The sequence below is a fragment of the Cherax quadricarinatus genome, chromosome 8 (assembly GCF_038502225.1).
Source record: "Cherax quadricarinatus isolate ZL_2023a chromosome 8, ASM3850222v1, whole genome shotgun sequence".
Lineage (NCBI taxonomy): Eukaryota > Metazoa > Arthropoda > Malacostraca > Decapoda > Parastacidae > Cherax > Cherax quadricarinatus.
Genome location: NC_091299.1, coordinates 5868993 through 5889150, shown reverse-complemented (window position 1 = coordinate 5889150; position 20158 = coordinate 5868993). Strand labels below are relative to the sequence as shown.

General features: G+C 39.3%; 1 protein-coding gene across 8 annotated transcripts in view; it reads left to right on the top strand.

Annotated features, from left to right (window-relative positions):
- LOC128685331 (uro-adherence factor A) overlaps positions 1 to 20158 on the top strand; it is a 125169-nt gene that overhangs the window by 45060 nt on the left and 59951 nt on the right. For all 8 annotated transcript variants that reach the window (XM_070082801.1, XM_070082798.1, XM_070082802.1 and 5 more), the window contains 2 exons: positions 4641 to 4847; positions 9496 to 13131. In XM_070082801.1, coding sequence (XP_069938902.1) covers positions 4641 to 4847; positions 9496 to 13131 — 3843 coding nt within the window. The remainder of the gene's footprint in view (positions 1 to 4640; positions 4848 to 9495; positions 13132 to 20158) is intronic.

Here is a 20158-nt window from a genome sequence, read left to right as displayed (position 1 = left end):
AAGAACAGTATAATGTGAAGTGTAACTTCAAGAACTGGAGGCAACGCTCTCAGCTTGCCGATCATCGGCAGCTGGACCTGACGGCATTCACATTCGTATGTTACAACATTTACATCACTCAGCCCTTGTAGTTCTCTTACACCTCTTCAATCTTATTTGGGCACAAGGAGTTCTTCCCCAGCTGTGGAAATCTGCCATTGTTCTCCCTTTTCGCAAACCGGGTACTACAGGACATGATGCCTCCCACTATCGTCCCATCGCTCTTACTAGTGCAGTTTGCAAAGTGATGGAACGTCTCATAAATTGACGTTTAATGTGGTATTTAGAGACACACAACAGTCTCTCCGCTAGTCAATATGGCTTTCATAAGGGCTGTTCTACCATAGACCCCTTACTACACTTGGATACATATGTTCGTAATGCCTTTGCGAATAATCACTCAGTTATTGCCATATTTTTTGACCTTGAGAAGGCATATGACACAACTTGGAGGTATAATACTTTGGCCCAGGCTCACTCCTTAGGCCTCCAAGGCAATCTACCATCCTTTCTTAAGAACTTTTTAACTGACAGACATTTCCGTGTTCAAGTCAATAATGTGCTTTCCCCGGATTTCGTCTAAGCTGAAGGTGTCCCTCAGGGATGTGTTCTAATCACAACACTTTTTCTTTCTTTCTATAAATGATTTGACCTCTGTTCTTCCACCCAATATTTGGTCATCACTATGTTGATGACTTCGCTATTGCTTGTGCAGGCGCTGACTGTCATCTCATTGCAGTTTCTCTCCAGCATGCGGTCGACCGTGTTTCCACTTGGGCCACCACGCATGGGTTTAAATTTTCCAGTACCAAAGCTCACCAAATTACTTTCACTAGATGCTCTGTCATCTCCGATCATCCTTTGTATCTCTATGGCTCCCGTATCCCTGAACGTGATAGTCAGGTTTCTAGGCCTTCTCTTTGACTGTAGGTTATCCTGGAAACCTCACATTACCTCTCTAAAGGTAACTTGTCACAGCCGGCTAACCCTTCTTAAAACCCTTGCTCATCTTTCCTGGGGAGCTGATTGTTGAACTCTGCTTCGCCTACATTCAGCCCTCATTTTGTTGAAACTCGATTATGGTGACCAGATTTATTCAGCGGCCTCTCCTGCTACTCTCTCTAGCCGTAACCCCATCCATCACCAAGGATTACGTTTGTGCCTTGGTGCTTTTCGCTCTTCCCCTGTTGAGAGCCTCTACGTAGAAGCGAATGTTCCATCCTTGTCTGATCGCCGTGATGCCCATTGCCTTCGCTACTATGTACGCTCTCACGATCTCCACAATCCTTCCATTTATAGAATGGTCACCAATATTAGTAGACATTCTTTATTCGTTCGCCGCCCCTGTTTGCTCCGTCCCTTTTCTCTTCGCCTACATTCGCTCTTGTCTTCCCTTCAGTTACCACCTTTATATGTTCATGTAGCATCTCACTTTTCCCTACCCCCCTGGGAAGTTCCAGCTGTTCGGGTCTGTTCTTTCTCACTCCCTTGCTCGAAAGCTCAACTGTTTACGGTGGCTTCCCGCTCTCTTTTTCTTGATCACTTCCACTCCAATTCTCATGCCATCACTGTGTACACAGATGGCTCTAAGTCTTCAGACGGCGTCGGATTCGCAGCAGTGTTTCCGGACAGCGTCGTGCGGGGGCAATTACTATCTTCGGCTAGCATTTTTACTGCTGAATTGTATGCCATCCTTGCAGCACTTATTCGTATCGCATCTATGCCTGTGTCATCATTTGTGGTAGTCTCCGACTCCCTTAGTGCTATACAGGCTATACGAAAATGTGATACATCTCGCCCCCTAGTTCTCCGTATCGAACTTTGGCTACGCCGTATCTCTACCAAGCATAAAGATATTATTTTTTGTTGGGTCCCTGGTCATGTCGACGTACAGGGCAGACACTGCTGCGCGGTCAGCAGTACATGACCTACCAATTTCCTATCGAGGTGTTCCATTTCTGGACTATTTTGCTGCAATAGCTACCCACCTTCACACCCATTGGCAACAACATTGGTCAACTCTGCTTGGTAACAAACTTCATTCTATTAAACCGAGCATAGGTTACTGGCCGTCTTCTTGTCAACAGTGCCGTGGTTGGGAGACCACTCTCTCCCGCCTTCGCATTGGCCACACTCGTCTTACTCACAGGTATCTGATGGAGAGGCACCCTGTTCCTCTCTGTGAGCAGTGTCAAGTTCCAGTATTGATTAGCCACATTCTGTTAGACTGCCCTCTCTATCAACGAGCACGCAGAATTTACCTCCAACGCCGTCTTCGTTCTACTACTCTCTCTTTCCTTCCCTTCTTGCTGATGGACCCTCCTTTAACCCTTTCAGGGTCCGTCCCGTAGATCTACGGCTTTACGGTGAGTGTCCAAACCGTAGATCTACGCCATGAGCTCAGCTCACTCTGATAAACTGTGAGTGGTACATTTGGGCCTAGATATGAGAGAATACATCTATGTGGTATGTGTGCACCACATAAAAGAGATCCTGCAGCACACTGTGTATAATGAGAGAAAAAAACTGAAATCATGATTTTTCGATTAAAACAGCAACTTTGCAGTGTTTTTTCGTATGTTTTTTATAGTTGTATTTGCGATTTCTTGGTCTCATTTGATAGAATGGAAGACATATTACAGAAATAGAGATGATTTTGATTGGTTTTAGCACTGGAAATGGCTTGAAACTGAGCTCAAAATAGCGGAAATGTTAAATTTTTGCCGATATTCAAGAGTATACAAACGACCTCACACGTCTAATACACGCCAGCTGGTGGGTCTAATATACATTCACAGATATGGTGATGATATTTATACAATTATTTCAGTATTGCATAACAGTAAATCTTCTATTTTTAGGTGTGAATAAAAATTCATTATGTGAATAAAAAATCAAAATGAAATTTATTGATAAAGCCTCAAAACATAACTAATGAACAGAGGAAATGTTAGTTTAGTGCCAGGAACGCCTACATTGTTTATTCTGGACCCTATTTTGAAATTGGAATATTTTGAACTTTGTGTTAAATTGGCCAAATTAACAATTTCCGATCACTTTATTTTGTAGTTGAAACAGTTGACTTGGTGATTTCTTGTGCTCAATCGATAGAATAGAAGTAATACTAGTGAAATAGCTAAGAATTTGGTTGATTGGAATAATGTAATTGGCCTAAAATAGGAGTCAAAGTCGGCAAAATCGCCGATTCGTAAATATCGCTGACACATCAAAATTCGCGAGAGCATAATTTCGTCAAATTTCCACCAAATTTCGTACTTTTTGTTTTATTACCTTCACAAAAAGATTCTCTACGATTTCCTAAGAAAAAATAACAAATTTTTTTTTTTTTAAATTCTTGGACACTGGTGCGTGACTCCAGATTTGGGCCTTGTACCCTGAAAGGGTTAATCCTGACTCTCTCATTGACTTCTTGACAACGACTGATTTACTCTACAAACTCTGATGATGATACCTTTCGCACTCCCCTCAGCCCTTTCTAGCTCAGTCTCTTGCTGCCCTTTACCCTTTCACCATCCACTGCCCCGCTGTTATCCGTAACCTATTACTCATCCACCTCCCTTTTGCCACCTGATGCCCTCGCTTCCTTCCTGCCCTGCAGCGCTGTATAGTCCTTGTGGTTTAGCGCTTCTTTTTTATTATAATAATAATCTGGTATCTCTTTAAGGTTTGCCTAAAATGGGACGAGGCATTGTCAGTGAACATGTTGCAGACACGGCTTGCAGCAGCTTTGTTAGGGTGATATTTCACCACAAAACTTTGCAACTCGCTCCACTTTGCACACACGTCCTTAATTACTGAAGAAGGCATGTTCTCCCCTTTCTCTTTCTCTGAAGCAATTTCCTCAGCTGCAGTCCTTTGCTGTTTGCAGTTGAAGGTCTTGCAGCTTTTCAGTGGTAAGCTCTTCCCTGTTGTCGTCCACCAGCTCTTCCACATCCTGGCCACTCGTATCCAACCCCATGGACATTCCCAAAGGGCTGGCACTCGGAACTTTCTTTGGCCCCATGGTGGCTTATTTAGCAGTCGCACTTGATAAACAAGCACAAAAAACAATGGATTATTACGAAATGTTTCGAATGAACGCTCAGGGTGATGCTCACTCAACGAGAAACAAAGGCAGACTGAGTCACGAATGCATGGGGTGCTTTGAGTGGCCGAGTCATGCGGACGCGTTTGGTACAGACCATTTTCAACTCTATGAAAACCGAGCGGATGCACGAAAATTGAGACAAAATTTTAACAAAAAAAAGTTGTCGAAACCCAAATCTTACAAAAACTGGGGCATACGAAAACAGAGGTTCCACTGTGTTTGTCTTTTGATAACAAATTGCTGGGATTATAGTATAAATAGTGTAATATAGTATAAATAGTGTAATATAGTATATATAGTGTAATATAGTATATATAGTGTAATATAGTATATATAGTGTAATATAGTATATATAGTGTAATATAGTATATATAGTGTAATATAGTATATATAGTGTAATATAGTATATATAGTGTATTGTCATAATTTCATCAAGGTACCCATTAATTTTTATTCAGTTACTCAAATAGAATTATTTTAATTTCATTTTCAGCCTTGTATATTGACATCAGAGTTGATCAACCCAGGACTGCTGGTAGAGGTTGTTCTAGCACCTGATTGTGGTGAGCTACAGCAACTGGGACTAAAAAAGTTTCCAAATTCTCATCAACCCTCTATCAATGTCATCTTTATATTCAGCAAAAGTTTAGAGACTACTATGAACATTTACAAGGAGCTGCATATTGGCAAGTTCTCGTGGGTGAGTATTAACTCTCTTGCTGTCATTTTGCTGTCATTTAGACTATGGATGTAAATGCTCTGGAAAACGTACAGAGGAGGATGACATAGATGATCCCATGTATCAGAAATCTTCCCTATGAGGATAGACTGAGGGCCCTGAATCTGCACTCTCTTGAAAGGCGTAGAATTAGGGGGGATATGATCGAGGTGTATAAATGGAAAACGGGAATAAATAAAGGGGATGTAAATGGCGTGCTGAAAATTTCCAGCCAAGACAGGACTCGCAGCAATGGTTTAAAGTTGGAAAAATTCAGATTCAAGAAGGATATAGGAAAGCACTGGTTTGGTAATCGAGTCGTGGATGAGTGGAACAAACTCCCGAGTACAGTTATTGAGGCTAAAGCATTGTGTAGTTTTAAAAATAGGTTAGATGAATACATGAGTGGGTGTGGGTGGGTGTGAGTTGGACCTGACTAGCTTGTGCTGCTGGGTCTGGTGCCATGCTCCTTCCTTGAGTGGAGGTGACCAGACTGGGTGGGTCATAGGGCTAATCCAGGGGGGGGGGTCATGGACCTGCTCTGCATGGGTCAGTAGGCCTGTTGCAGTGTCCCGTCTTTCTTATCTTCTTATAATATTACAGCTTCCAAGCCCGTGTCGGTCCCGTAATACTACGCCAAAATTCTAGCAGCTTCCAATCTTGCAGGAGAATGCTGGTAGACCTACATGAGAGAATGGGTCTTAGTGGTCAGTGTGTGCAGTATAAAAAGTATTTGCAGCATGCAGCGCATAACGAGAAAAGAACTGCAACCGTATTTTTGGTTTAAAACGGCAACTTTGCAATGTATTTTTGTATGGTATTTATGGCTATATTCCCCGTTTCTTGGTCTCATTTGATAGAATGGGAGATATATTATACAAATAGAAATGATTTTGAATGGTGTACAAACTGAGAGTAGCGTGAAAGTGAGCTCAAGTGTAGCGGAAATGTTCAATTTTTTGACGATGTCCAATGCATGTCAGTTAGTGGGTCTAATATGCTTTCACAAATGAATTGATATTATTTATAGCATTTTTACAATAATGCAGTAGTCTGCATAACAGTAAATCATCTACTTTTTGTGTGAATGAAAATTCAAAATGTAAAGCAAGTGTAATATAAAAGGGGCCTGGAGACGTGACTAATGAACAGAGAAAATGTTATTTTAGTGCTAGGAATGTTTGTTTGTTCTGGATCCTATATTGAAATTGGCCTTTTTTCTTGCATTTTTTTACAAAATTGGCCAAATTACCAATTTCTGATCACTATTGGGTAGTTGAAATAGGTAAATGGGTGGCTTCTTTATCAATAGGGCAAAAGGAGTGCTAGTGAAATAGCTATGAATATAGTCGATTGGAACAAAGAATTAGCCCAAAATAGGGCTCAAATTGGTCAAAATCACTGATGCGTAAATATCACCGAGACCACTAACTTCGCGAGAGCATAATTTTGTAATTTTTTTTTTTTTTTTTTAAATTCTTTGGCACGGAGAACAAGTTTGTGAGCAGGGGTCTTGACAGTGAAAGGGCTAATGGAAAGTAAGCTCTTATTAGTATTTATTGCTAAAGGGTTGATAAATATATTGACATTGTATAGTGCTTCTTATCAATACTATGTCTGGAATCAAGCTAAATATATTTAAAGAAACATTATAGTACAGTGCCCACAAAAAAAAAAGACCTCAATTTTATTATTATAAAAACTGTTAAAAGGCAGCAATATAAACAATACAGAACAAAACCTCTAATACTTCATACTTAAGTGCATTTATATTTTTTCCCTGTGGCCTTGATAACCATTTGAAGCCATTTGGGTTTCAAATGGTTATCAAGGCTACAGATTCTTGAAGGCCCTCAGGTTTCTGAAGTAATTAATGGATAACTGGTTGACCCAAGTGTCCTTGATCTGCTGTTACAGGTATGACATGGATGAAATGTGGCAAGATTCCATCTTTTTCATGATATTCCAGACATTCTCAATAGGAATGAGGCCTGAACTATTCCCTGGCCTCTGTAAAAAACAATAATTTTCTCAGCAAGCCACTTGGTTACTTATTTTTGGCCTTGACAGGGGGTGCTATCATTCATGAAGGTGGGGCAGTTGTGAATTTTTAAATATTCAGCAGGTGGTCCTTGAGAAGAGTGATATAGTGGTTGGCATTACTGTAACATTTTGGGGAAGGAAGTACAAACCCCCATAACAAAGTAAACCACTAAAGTAACCCCAAACCATGACGGATTGTGGGTGCTTTACGATGCTCACTGTGCGTGCATGGTCATACCTGCTGATGGAGGAGGGGTGCCTCACCCTGCTTTGATGACCTTGAATGGACTGAAAGATGGATTCATCTTACCACAAGACTTTCCAGTCGTCAACACCCCAGTGTGCATATTTCCTGGCAGACTGCAGGCACTACTTCATATGGGGTGTGAGTAGGGCTTTCCTTGCAGCATGACGACTTGAAAGGCAGAGGTAGGTCTGTAGGTGATGGATGCAATGAATTGTGGCATTCAGGATCTATTTCTTTGAGCTGTGATGCAGTCATATGGGGATGTCCATGAGGTTCTCTGCATAGAATGTTATCTGTTTTTAGATGTCCTCCTTGGTCATCCAGTATGAGGTTTTGTAGCGGGAACATTGATGAGAGGCCATGGGGAACATCAAGTAACACCAATATGCTGCATTTTACTCATCCAATATGGTGACAAATTTTGTGTGCTGATTTTTTCTTGTCTCCAAGCCAGTATACAGGTTTTTTCTTGCTCTTCATCTTGGAATAATTCATATTTATCCTTTTGGCACAAAATTACACATCACTTAATACAGCTCCAAATCCTGGGTACTTTGGGGAAGAGCAATCCAGTAGGACAACTTATCCCACTTCCATATGCAGGTGCACTGAGAGGTGATACATACTGCAGTCTCTATTATTATTTCAGAGTTAGCAGATACCCCCAGAAGACATTCAGGTGAAGTATAGCATCAAATATGCAATATGAATCTGGACCACTTTATACTGTTTATAATGGAGGCTTCACCACCTTTATGCATTATAGCATCCCCATGTCAGAAGACCAAAAAAGTAATCAAGTGGCTTGCTGAGAAAAATATTGAGGTTTTACAGTGGCCAGGGTATAGTGTAGACCTCATTCCTATTGAGAATGTCTGGAATATCATGAAGATGGAAGCTTGCCACATTTTATGTTATACCTTCAGCAGGAGATGAAAGATATTTAGGTCAACCAGTTATCCATTAATTACCTCAGGAATCTGAGTGCATGCATGCCCAAATGGCAAATTTTGGAAGCTTCATGATAGAACAAAAAAATATTGTCTCCCAATATCTTTAAAAAGTCAAAAAAAATTTGAAATTAATTAATATGTAATGATAAATATTTACTGTGCTAATTTTATCTCATTTTGCTAACTTATTACATTGCTTCATAAAATCTGATGCCAGATATCATATCTTAATGGGTGCTGAGAGATGGTGCAGAATCAGTGTGTGACCTAATAGCAAATGTCTCCAATCAATCTGTCTAGTAGGACAACTGTCAGAAAACTGGGAAAAAACAAATGCATTTCCCATCTGAATAACTGATTACATAAATTATTCATGCTGCATTTTTTTTTCTCCCTCAGAGGTAGGGCAACCTGAAAAAAAAAAAAAAATTCACCATTCACTCCATCATTGTGATGCTAGAGGTATGCCGATGTTACATTTTATATTCTTCAAATTGCAATATCCCCACCCCCTCCTTCAGTGCAAACTCTCTACAGCCTCTTCTCACTTAACGACGGAGTTAGGGGCCAAAGATCCCGTCAATAAACGAATTAGTTGCTAATCAAGGAATCACCCCTTACTGACACTTCAAAAATGTCACTACCCAAAATTAAAACATTCAATTTTATGTTTGCTGGGAAATTCCTTTCAATTTGTTTATTATTAACGGTAATACAACATAAAATAGGTCAATGACTGACTGACTGAGATATTCCAGGAAATGCCTGCATAGCTGATTTTTTTTTTTTTTTTTTTTTTTTTTAATCGCACTTTTTTCAGTCTGCATAGGATAAGAATGATCTTCTATAGTTACCCTTCATGCACGTAACATTTTCTATAATGGTAGAGGTCGCTTTTTTTTTTTTTTTTTTTTTATATATTATCCCTCCCTGCGCTCCAACCTTCCATACCTCTATAATATCAGTTTCATTAATTTGATATCTTTATTATGCTTCTGGTAGACCTGTACTGGGAATTTATATGGGGTGGTTTGAATGCATTTATAATGACAATTCTGAATTTCGAATTCATTTTTCACTGCATCTCCTGGTCTAACCCTCTTAGGTTTTGCACTTAAAAGAGCATGTTACATTAAAAAAAAAATTTAACCTGGTTATTTTAACTTTTCATGGAAATAAATGTGTTCTGCTTATGTTCATTACTTTTTTTTTTTTTTTTTAATTTTATCTCTCGTATTGTATTATGTATTTTTTCATTGGTTTAAGCACCAACTGATCTAAAGTATGTTGTCAAATTACTCTGTAATTACCACTACTACTATGAAACTTATTTCCTTCTTTTCACATAAACTATTTTTATGGCTAACATATTAATTAAATTTTTCAGGCAAATGTTTTCAGCTCTCTCTCTGATCTTCATAAGAAGGCGAGATGCAAGACGAGCCTCAACACTGGTGATAATCAATGGAAAAAACCTCTAGGTTCTTTGAAAAGTAAGAAAAATGAAACCATGAAAATGGGTGTGCAAGAAAAGTGCAAGGAAACTCGTAAGAACTTGGTGAAGTTACCAGAGGAAAATAAAAGGACAAATGATAAAATATCTAAAAATGAGTACACTAAAGGTAAACTGGGGAAACAATCTGACCTAAATATGGCTGAATTTGTTCAATGTATTAAATGTTCGGAGGCAAAATGTTTGTGCTCTTTAAAGACTGAAGAGATTCTTGAATCTTCAGAAAGTGGCAAGATAGTAAATTCATCTGTAAACAAGGCCACGGAGTTGGATAAAGGGGATAAGAAGGCTTTGGGAGAAACAGTTACAGAATGTGGGAAATCGTTGAAAGGAAGGAAAGGGAATCAACCTAGCAAACTTCATAAGATCAGTATCTTGGATACAGAAAAGTTACATGAAGTGTTTTGTTCAAAAGACATATGCAAGCCAGACATTATTAAGCCTAGTATGCTGAAAAAGAAGGAACTTGAAAATAGCTTGAAAAGAACCTCTTCACAGTGTAGCAGTAAAGAATCAAATAAATTAAAAGATGTCATCCCTGGCCTTGTGATGTCATCTGAAACAAGGAAGCCTAATAGGAAAGATGTGAAAAATTCCAAGGTGTTAAGTACATTCCCAAAGCATCATTTACCCTCCAGTGACTTGTTGAAAGACAAGTCAAAAGATACGAAGAAATCATTCAAGTGGACTATTAAAAATTTTACAAAAAAAAATCCATTAATGAGGGGGTGCAAAATTAAGAAAAGGAAACCTTTAAATAGAGAGAAACTGGTGGAAGGTGGAACATGTAAAGAGAATAAGGAGACTGGTTGTTTGAAAGATGAAAAGATTTGTAAGAACTCAGAGCTAATTGAAGAAGACAAGAGTTTGATTGAATCAGAAGAAATCTCCAAATCTCTAGTGCTTCTTCCTGTAAGAGAGGGAGAACTAGAAGAGACCAATATTAATGAGAAAACTAGCAAGCTGTCTAAGTCATTCAGTTTGAGTCATACTGGAAAAGAATTTAGCACATCCTACAATGCGAGTAAAGATAATGTATGTAGTAAAACAGGATTGAGTAATTATCAGCATTTACTTGAAACTTCAGAATTTAAGAGAAAGATTGATGACAAAGCAGCAGAGGAATTTTGTGCCCCAAGAAAGAAAGTAAAATTAAGTGACAGAGATATAAAACAGTCAGACACAGTCACCATTTCTAAGATATGTGATTCACAAGAAAATACATTTAATTCAGTGAATCCAATAGATGCAAGTTTAGGACTTAAAAAAACAGAAAATACAAATGATGGCTTTCATAGTCCCAGAATGGAAGTTCGAGTAAATAATAATACTGATATTAAAGAAATGAAAGATACACAAAATTTTATTTTTTCAGGTAATGAGAGAGACAGAGTAGAGGAAGTGAGAAAGCCTCACCAAAATATAAATCCTCCCCAACCCTCTTGCCCACTACAGATAAAAAAACTTGAATTGAAGTCTGCACATATTGGTGATAAGAGACATCAGAGAATATGTAAAGAAAAAGAAATAAAATCACCTTTACCTGAGTTTGAATGTATCACTGCTGACAGTGTGCTAGATGGTTTGGAGAAAGGATCAAGCTGTGTTACTCAAGATAATAAAGAAAAACTAAAATTGGAAGCAAATGGAAAGGTTGCATTATACAGTTTAAAAGACAGCCTTGCTGTTTCTGACGACTGTATACCAGGCACAGTACAAATTCTGATAGACAAAGATCTAAAAGCAATTGTAGATCATCCAGTTGATCTTTGTTGCCTTAATCTAAAGCCATCTAATCTAGAATATCCAAATAATGAAAGTTCCCAACAGCAAAAAGCTAAACCTGAAATTATGGGAACTGAAGTTGATATGCTTTCACTTAATTTGTCTTCCTCAAATGTAGAGAAGCAAAGCTTACTTGATGTGTGTAATGAAACAATGATAGTTGATGAAAGTACTATTAATGCTTCAAAAACTGCCAAATTATCCTCCAATGATATAGTGACCTCTTCGGATATGAGCAAGAAAGTGTCAATGTGTAACTCTGAGCAGTCCCTGGCTGTTAAGCTACCCTTGTCATCTATGTCTGTGGCAGTAGTCACAAATGAATTGCTTGCTGATGGTAGCAAGCTCAGTTTAGTTGAAAAGTCAACTCTTCCTCCAGATAAATCAATACCAGGACCACTTACAGTGTGCCACCCTCCAGGACATTCCCAGAAGCCAGGAACTTGTATGTTTTCACCTAGCAATTTACAGTGTCTTTCAGAGGGATCTCTTGATAAAGAAAAACCCTCTTGTGCAGATAAATTGTATGATAGCAAATTCAGATGTCATAATAAATTTAAAAATGAGGATAAATTTAAAATAAGTAATTTAAATTGTGTACTAGTAAATTCAGACAATTCTAGTGTTCCTTCAATATCAAAAGTGCAAAAGACTAGAGTAAGTGATGATGCATCTTGTATAAAGTCAATAAATGTACATAATTCTCCAAAGTTTAATGATAAAGAGAATGTTAGTCCCTCACAGATTACAAAATTTTCAAAAGTTGAATGTGTGCAGCTAAACCCACTTGAAAATCAAAAGGAAAATGCAAAACAAATAATTCCAGATCTAAACAATAGTTCAGCTTCTCAAGGATTTCGGAGGATACAGAAAAAAGCTCGTGTAGATATCACACCACGTGCAAATGTCACTGAAGTGTTTAAAAATACAGATGCTTCAAGTTGTATTGCATTGCAATGCAGTGCACATAATGAATTTGGAGAGAGTAAAAGTGGTCACTCACACTGTTTAGAATTTGATGTCAATCCTTGCCATAGGCAATCAAGTTCAAATTTGGAATCATTCTGTAAAGGGATGAAAAATAAAATACAGTCATACAGTAATTGTTTAGCAAGTAATGATGTTGAATCCCCTCTTCATGGTGGAATAAAGACTTTAGCAAACTTTATTAGGAAACCATTACATATGGATCAAAATGTAAGATGGAAATATTGTGTTGAAAACAATGCTAGTAATGGAGGTCAGCAGCTGGGATTTGCTCATTTAGATAAGCAACTCAGAGCACTAATTGTTCAACAACTCATAGAGCTACATGAACCACGTAAAACCAAAAATTCAAAATCTCTTTCCCATAGTCTGAGTGCAGAGAAGTCTTGCTTGAAGTCTCAGATACTTCAAAACCTTCAGATGTCAGGCCACAGTAGCAGTAAGCATGACTATTATGAGGAAAATCATGGAAGTGAAAATACACTAAAATATAATGAATTGAAAACTAATACCAAACCTTCAATAGTGAAAAGCTCCATGTCTTCTAATGTAGGAGTGGTAAGAGGTTGTCAGCTGCCAGTCCAATTCTGCCCTCAAAGAACATCATCTCCAAAAACTGAGGGTGAAAGCTTGTACACCTGGAAAGGTAGTTCTTCTCTTGAGTCATCAGAGGTATTACAAGAGCCAAAGTATATCCACCTTCTTGGTGCAGATCAACAGGAAGTTGTCAAACTGAAGGTTAGTTATTAGCAGTATGTTGCTAATATTCTTTTTTTTTTTTCTCTCTCATTTTTTTTAATTTATGTAATTTTTATGTTCGGATAATTACAGGTCATAGTAGTTCTTGTGAGTTCATAGCCAATCTTTGCTCAGACACAAATATTAGGTGTGAATGTAATAATCAAACAGCTACTAACATACTGACAGGTGAACATGTTCACCTGCCTCAGTCACATACTATTGTCCGGAAATGTATACATATTACTTATAGGTCCAAGCAATATTTTTAGAAGTGCTGGAGTATATGAAACTCCTAGTAGCTTGGTGTCACTATACAGGTCTCCCTCCACATTCGTGAGGGTTAGGGGATCAAGAACCTCGCGAATGTTGAAAAATCACAAATGTTTGGTGCGCAAATATATTGTAGGGAAATATAATAATAGCATTTACTTAGCCTAACAATACTGCTTCCTTAACGTGTTGAACTATGAACAATCATAAAACACATGAAAACATCGTAAAATATTGTACTAGTGCTAGCCCTTTGGTAAAGGTGAGAAAGACTATAGAATTCAAGAAAGAACTCATAGCAGAGTACCAAAGTGGGGGAGGAAGAGAGAGGAGAGAATGTGCTGCCTTCAGTGATTCTACGATATGTGTGATACTAAAGCAGCGTGAGTCGAAACCCCTCCTTTAGAGTGCAGGCATTGTACTTCCCATTTCCAGGACTCAAGTCCAGCTATATAAAAATAACCGGTTTCCCCGAATCCCTTCACTAAATATTACCCTGCTCACACTCCAACAGATCGTCAGGTCCCAAATACCATTCATCTCCATTCACTCCTATTGAACACGCTCGCGCACACTTGCTGGAAGTCCAAGCCCCTCGCCTACGAAACCTCCTTTACCCCCTCCCTCCAACCTTATCGAGGACGACCCCTACCCCGCCTTCCTTCCCCTACAGATTTATATGCTCTCCAAGTCATTCTACTTTGATCCATTCTCTCTAAGTGACCAAACCACCTCAACAATCCCTCTTCAGCCCTCTGACTAATACTTTTATTAACTCCTCACCGTCTCCTAATTTCCACACTCTGAATTTTCTGCATAATATTTACACCACACATTGCCCTTAGACAGGACATCTCCACTGCCTCCAACTACCTCCTTGCTGCAGCATTTACAACCCAAGCTTCTTACCCATATAAGAATTTTGGTACTACTATACTTTCATACATTCCCTTCTTTGCCTCTATAAATAATGTTTTTTTGTCTCCACGTATACCTCACACACCACTCGCCTTTTTTCTTTCATCAATTCTATGATTAACCTCATCCTTCATAAATCCATCCGCTGACACGTTAACTCCCAAATATCTGAAAACATTCACTTCTTCCATACTACTACTCTCCAATTTGATATCCAATTTTTTCTGTATCTAAATCATTTGATACCCTCATCACCTTACTCTTTTCTATGTTCACTTTCAACTTTCTACCTTTACACACACTCCCAAACTCGTCCACTAACCTTTACAGTTTTTCTTTATAATCTCCCATAAATACAGTATCATCAGTAAAAAGTAACTGTCAATTCCCATTTTGTATTTGATTCCCCATAATTTAATCCCACCCCTCTCCCGAACACCCTAGCATTTACTTCTTTTACAACCCCACCTATAAATATACAGTGGACCCCCGCATACCGATTTTAATCCGTGCAAGAGGGGTCATTGGTATGCGAAATAATCGGTATGCGAATGAATTTTCCCCATAAGAAATAATGGAAATCAAATTAATCCGTGCAAGACACCCAAAAGTATGAAAAAAAAAATTTTTACCACATGAAATGTGGTAAAGATTCCCATATGCTGCATAAGTGTCTCAACCTTCAACTTGTCGGTTTTTCAACCATTCATCACACATATGTCTCTTCCCATTCAGACCCAGCTGTGCTTGGAAACACTGTAAACAATGGACTGCTAAAGATATATGCTTGGATGATAACCAGCAAACTCACTCTCAACATAGACAAAACATACTTTATGCTGTTTGGCAACAGAGCCTCAAATATCCAACTCAACATACTGTTAAATGGTTCCCCTATATCAAGAGACATGGAGGGCAAATTTCTAGGTCTTCTCCTGGACTGTAATCTTAAATTTCAGTCCCATACCCATCACATAGCCAAGAAAATTTCCAAATCAGTAGGAATCCTTTCCAAGATACGATGCTATGTACCACAAACGACTCTCCTTACTCTGTACCACTCTAATATATCCTTACCTCACCTATGGTATTTGTGCCTGGGGCTCAGCCTCAACCAACCACCTTAGACCCTTAATAATCCAACAAAAAGCTGCTGTGCAGGTGATAACCAGCTCCTGTGCTACACAGCACACCCCACCACTTATCAAAAGACTCAACTTTCTAAATATACAAGACATACAAGACCTAGTGAACCTAAATTGTCAGCGGAACAACACAAGGATAGTGATTAACATAATGGAACGATGCCTAGTGAACCTAAATTGTCAGCGGAACAACACAAGGATAGTGATTAACATAATGGAAATGGTTTAAACTAAAATGTGACAGAAGTGCCACAGAAGTACATGACAAGTGCCACATACCCTGAGTGGTGTGCTACAATCATATGTCTGGCAGTGCTGCCAGGCACCCACTCAGGCCTACCATATTTACCTACCCATCCACCTACCCATCCACTACCCACATGCCACAAACTTGGGTTTTATAAATACATCTTGCATATTACTGTCACCAGTAAGAGAAAGGTAAAGTGGAAATCAGTTTTCTTCTGTGGCATACAGAGTGTAGTAGGATACAGGCAGGATGTCAGTACAGCATACCTGTGGGACATGTAAAAAAAGCCTTGGAAGGAAATTCAGAATCACATGCAACCATTGCTTTTCCAAACATCATCTCTCTTGTACTAGACTAAACACAGCCTCAGAAAATGACCTCGAACTAGCAAGGTGTTTCTGGTTGTGAAATAAAGATATAGAACTTTGGGCAGGTATCAGAAAGGTACTAAGGAGAGTAATAAATGATAAAAATAATCAAGAAAACAAAGATGACATCTTGGACAGTCTACCAAAAAATATATAAAACATGGGAGAAAGAGATAAGAGTGAACCAAAAAATGCAGAACGCCCATACCACAACAAATGACTCGAAACTAACTAGTCGCCCACTGAAAAAAAGACAGGAAACCAAAACATCAGTTAACCCAACTCCCTCACATAGTGCTAACCCAGACCCATCCCCCAGTCATAGCACTAATGCCCACAGTGCTGGTGCTGGCCCAGACTCAGCCCCCAGCCCCTATTCTGACTCAGTCTCAGCCTCCAGCCTTACTGCCAGTCCAGACTACTAGGGACCCTACCACAGTCACCACTAAAACCTTAAATATACAACCATCATTTCACAAGACCATAGCCTACATTACAGATGTAGGGGAGGAATCTCCTTCTTCTACTGAGGAAAGTAGATGGAATCCAGGATGGGTTGGCCCTGGCTTGAATACTGAGGATAATAGTGCAGTCCCAGAGCCTGCAGAAATTGACAACACACCTCCCCAAAATTCTATCCAACCAAAAGTGAAATTGTGCAAATACTATGTTTGGGGCATCTGTAAGCATGGAATATCAGGAAAAAAAAATGGGACATGCAACTTTGAGCATCCCAAAAAATGTAGTGACCTGTCTAAAGGGGTGTGTCATTATTCTTCCTGTACTTTCGTTCACCCAAAAATGTGTCACTCCTTAGTCCTCCAAAAGCAGTGTTACAACATCAGCTGCCCTGTATACCATCTAAAAGGGACCAGGAGGCACAGACCCCACAAGACAAATAGTAGTAGCTACAACAACCCAAGTCCAGGTGATTTTTTAGTGGCAGGAAACGGAAAAAGAAAATGGAAGGAAATAACAAAAATAGTCCATCACCTTGGAGCCTTGTTGGATTGGAAGCACAGCCAGTGGCCACCCATGACCCTCCAGAACTACCACTACTGATGCCAATAACAAAATCCCCCCAACAAACACTGAATACAACCCCGTTTATATTTGCTAATATACAGGGCCTTAAGCCATCCACCAACAACAAAATACCTTTTATCAGTAGACTTCTAGAGGAGTCTAATGCAATGTGCATTAGATCACTTTGACAGTGAAATATGGATAAGTGGATACAACCTTTTTAGATGTGACAGAAAGAACAGGCAACAAGGGGGGGGTTGCCTTGTATGTCAAGAGTCGCTTATCTGCACGGAGTTGCTGAACACCACAAATGATGTAGTTGAAGTTCTGTCAATAAAGATCGAGAGCCAAAACCTAGTCATCGTGGTTGTATATAAACCACCAGATGCAACCTCCCAACAGTTCAAGGAACAGCTACTGAAAATTGATTACTCTTTGGAAAGCCTTCCAGCTCCATCCCCAAACTTCTTACTGCTTGGTGATTTCAACCTAAGGCATACAAAATGGAAGAAAGTAGCGAATAATGTTATAGCAAAAACAATCTCTTGAGGTAACGCAGATGAAAGGTCACACACGAGCTACTAAGTCTGCGATAAACACACCTTAAGCCAGCAGATAGAGGAGCCAACAAGACTAGAAAACACACTTGACCTTATCTTCACAAATAATGAGGACCTGGTAAGAGACATAAAAATATCAAAAACAACTAATTCTGATCCCAATCTAATTGAAGACCAGACTTACATGCACAGGGGTCCTGATCAGCAAAATTCATGTAACTGTGAAGGTGTCTTTACAAAATACAATTTCAACAACAAGAACATCAACTGTGACCAGGTAAACCATGTCTTAAATGAAACATGTTGGGCAATGGAGAACAACATGACGTTCATTGGTGATAAGTTCCAGCTGCTTAGGTATGGAAAGAATGAAGAACTCAAAAGGAGCACTATATACAAAACTCAAGAGGGTCACCAAATAGAACGTAAGGAACACGTAAAAGACCTAGGAATAATCATGTCAGCGGATCTTTCCTTTAAAGACCATAACAAGACGAAGATCGCGACAGCCAGGAAGAGGACTGGGTGGGTATTGAGAACTTTCAAAACAAGGGAGATGCCGTGGTCCCTCGTTTATCGTCATTAATCCGTTCCTGGATTTTCGAATCAATTTTCACCATTAGAAATAATGTAAATACAATCAATCCGTTCCTGACACCCAGAAGTATTAAAACAAAAATTTTTTTACATGGAATATAGATGTAGTATATAAACAATACAATGGGACATGATGAATGAAACATTAACAGCATAACACTTACCTTTATTGGCGATTCTTCTTAGTGTATGGAAGACTGGAGGAGGAGAGAGATTGGATTAGTTACTGTTTGGAAGGGGAATCCCCTTCCATCAACACTTTAGGTACCAAGTCCTTTTCTGGGGTTACTTCTCTTCTCTGTTTCCTAAGGACCAGCTTGAGAGTCACTGGAGTCCTGTCTCACAAAAAGTGTTCAGAGAGCTCTGTTTCTGGCATCTCTTTAAAACTTCCCTAAAATGGGCCAAGACTCTGTCACTGTACAAGTTGCTGATATGGCTTGCAACATCCTTCTCAGGGTGATATTTCTCCATAAATCTTTCCATCCTACCCCACATTTCAAAAATCTCCTTAATTTCTGAAGAAGGCACCTTCTTCCATCTCTTTTCCTCCTCCTCCTCTGCAGCAAGATTCTGAGCTGCGATCTGTTGCTGTTCCTGCTGAAGCTCTTGCAGCTCCTCAGTGGTTAGCTCTTGGTTGTGGTCCTCCACCAACTCTTCCACATCCTCCAAACTCACATCCAACCCCATGGAACTCCCCAATGCCACAATAGAGTTCACAACTGACATAGGCTCATCAGGGTTAGCCACAAACCCTTCAAAATCCTTCTTATGGACACAATCTGGCCACAATTTTCTCCAAGCAGAGTTCAAAGTCCTGGTAGTCACTCCCTCCCAAGACTTACCTATAAGGCTTATGCAATTGAGGATACTGAAGTGTTCTTTCCAAAACTCTCTCAGGGTCAAGCGAGTGTCTGAGGTCACATTAAAGCACCTTTGAAACATTGCTTTCATGTAGTTTTTTTTTAAAGTTTGAAATGACCTGCTGGTCCATGGGCTGGAGGAGAGGAGTGGTGTTCGGGGGCATGAACATTACTGTGATGTACCCAAACTCCTTCAGAATTAGGTCATCCAAGTTTGGAGGATGAGCAGGTGCACTGTCCATTACTAGGAGGCACTTGAGATCCAATTTTTTTTCCAGGAGGTAATTCTTCACACTGGGGCCAAACACTTCATTGAACCACTCGACGAAAATTTCCCTTGTGACCCATGCCTTATTATTAGATCTCTAAAACACACACAGTTTACTCTTCATAACATTGTTTTTTTTTAACACACTGATATTTTCAGAATGGTACACTAGTAACGGCTTCACTTTGAAATCCCCACTAGCATCAGCACAGAACATGAGCGTCAGCCTGTCTTTCATAGGCGTGTGTCCTGGCAGTCCCTTTTCCTCCTGAGTAATGTAGGTCCTCTTTGGCATTTTCTTCCAAAAGAGGCCTGTTTTGTCACAATTGAACACTTATTCAGGTTTCAGTCCTTCAGCCTCTATGTACTCCTTGAATTCACTTACGAATTTTGTAGCTGCAATTTTGTCCGAACTGGCAGCCTCACCATGCCTTATCACACTGTGTATGCCACTACGGTTCTTAAATCTCTCAAACCAACCTTTTTTTGGCCTTAAATTCACAAATATCAGTACTCATTGCAGGCAATTTCTTTACCAGATCATCATGCAACTGCCTAGCCTTTTCACAAATAATCGACGTCATAAGACTATCTCCTGCTAATTGTTTCTCGTTTATCCACACCAATAATAACTTCTCAACCTCTTCGAGTACTGGTGATCTCATTTTTGTCAGCATATTTACCCCCTTTGCAACAACAGCTTCCTTGATTTCCTTTTTCTTGGCCACGATGGAAGATATGGTTGTACAGGATTTGTTATAC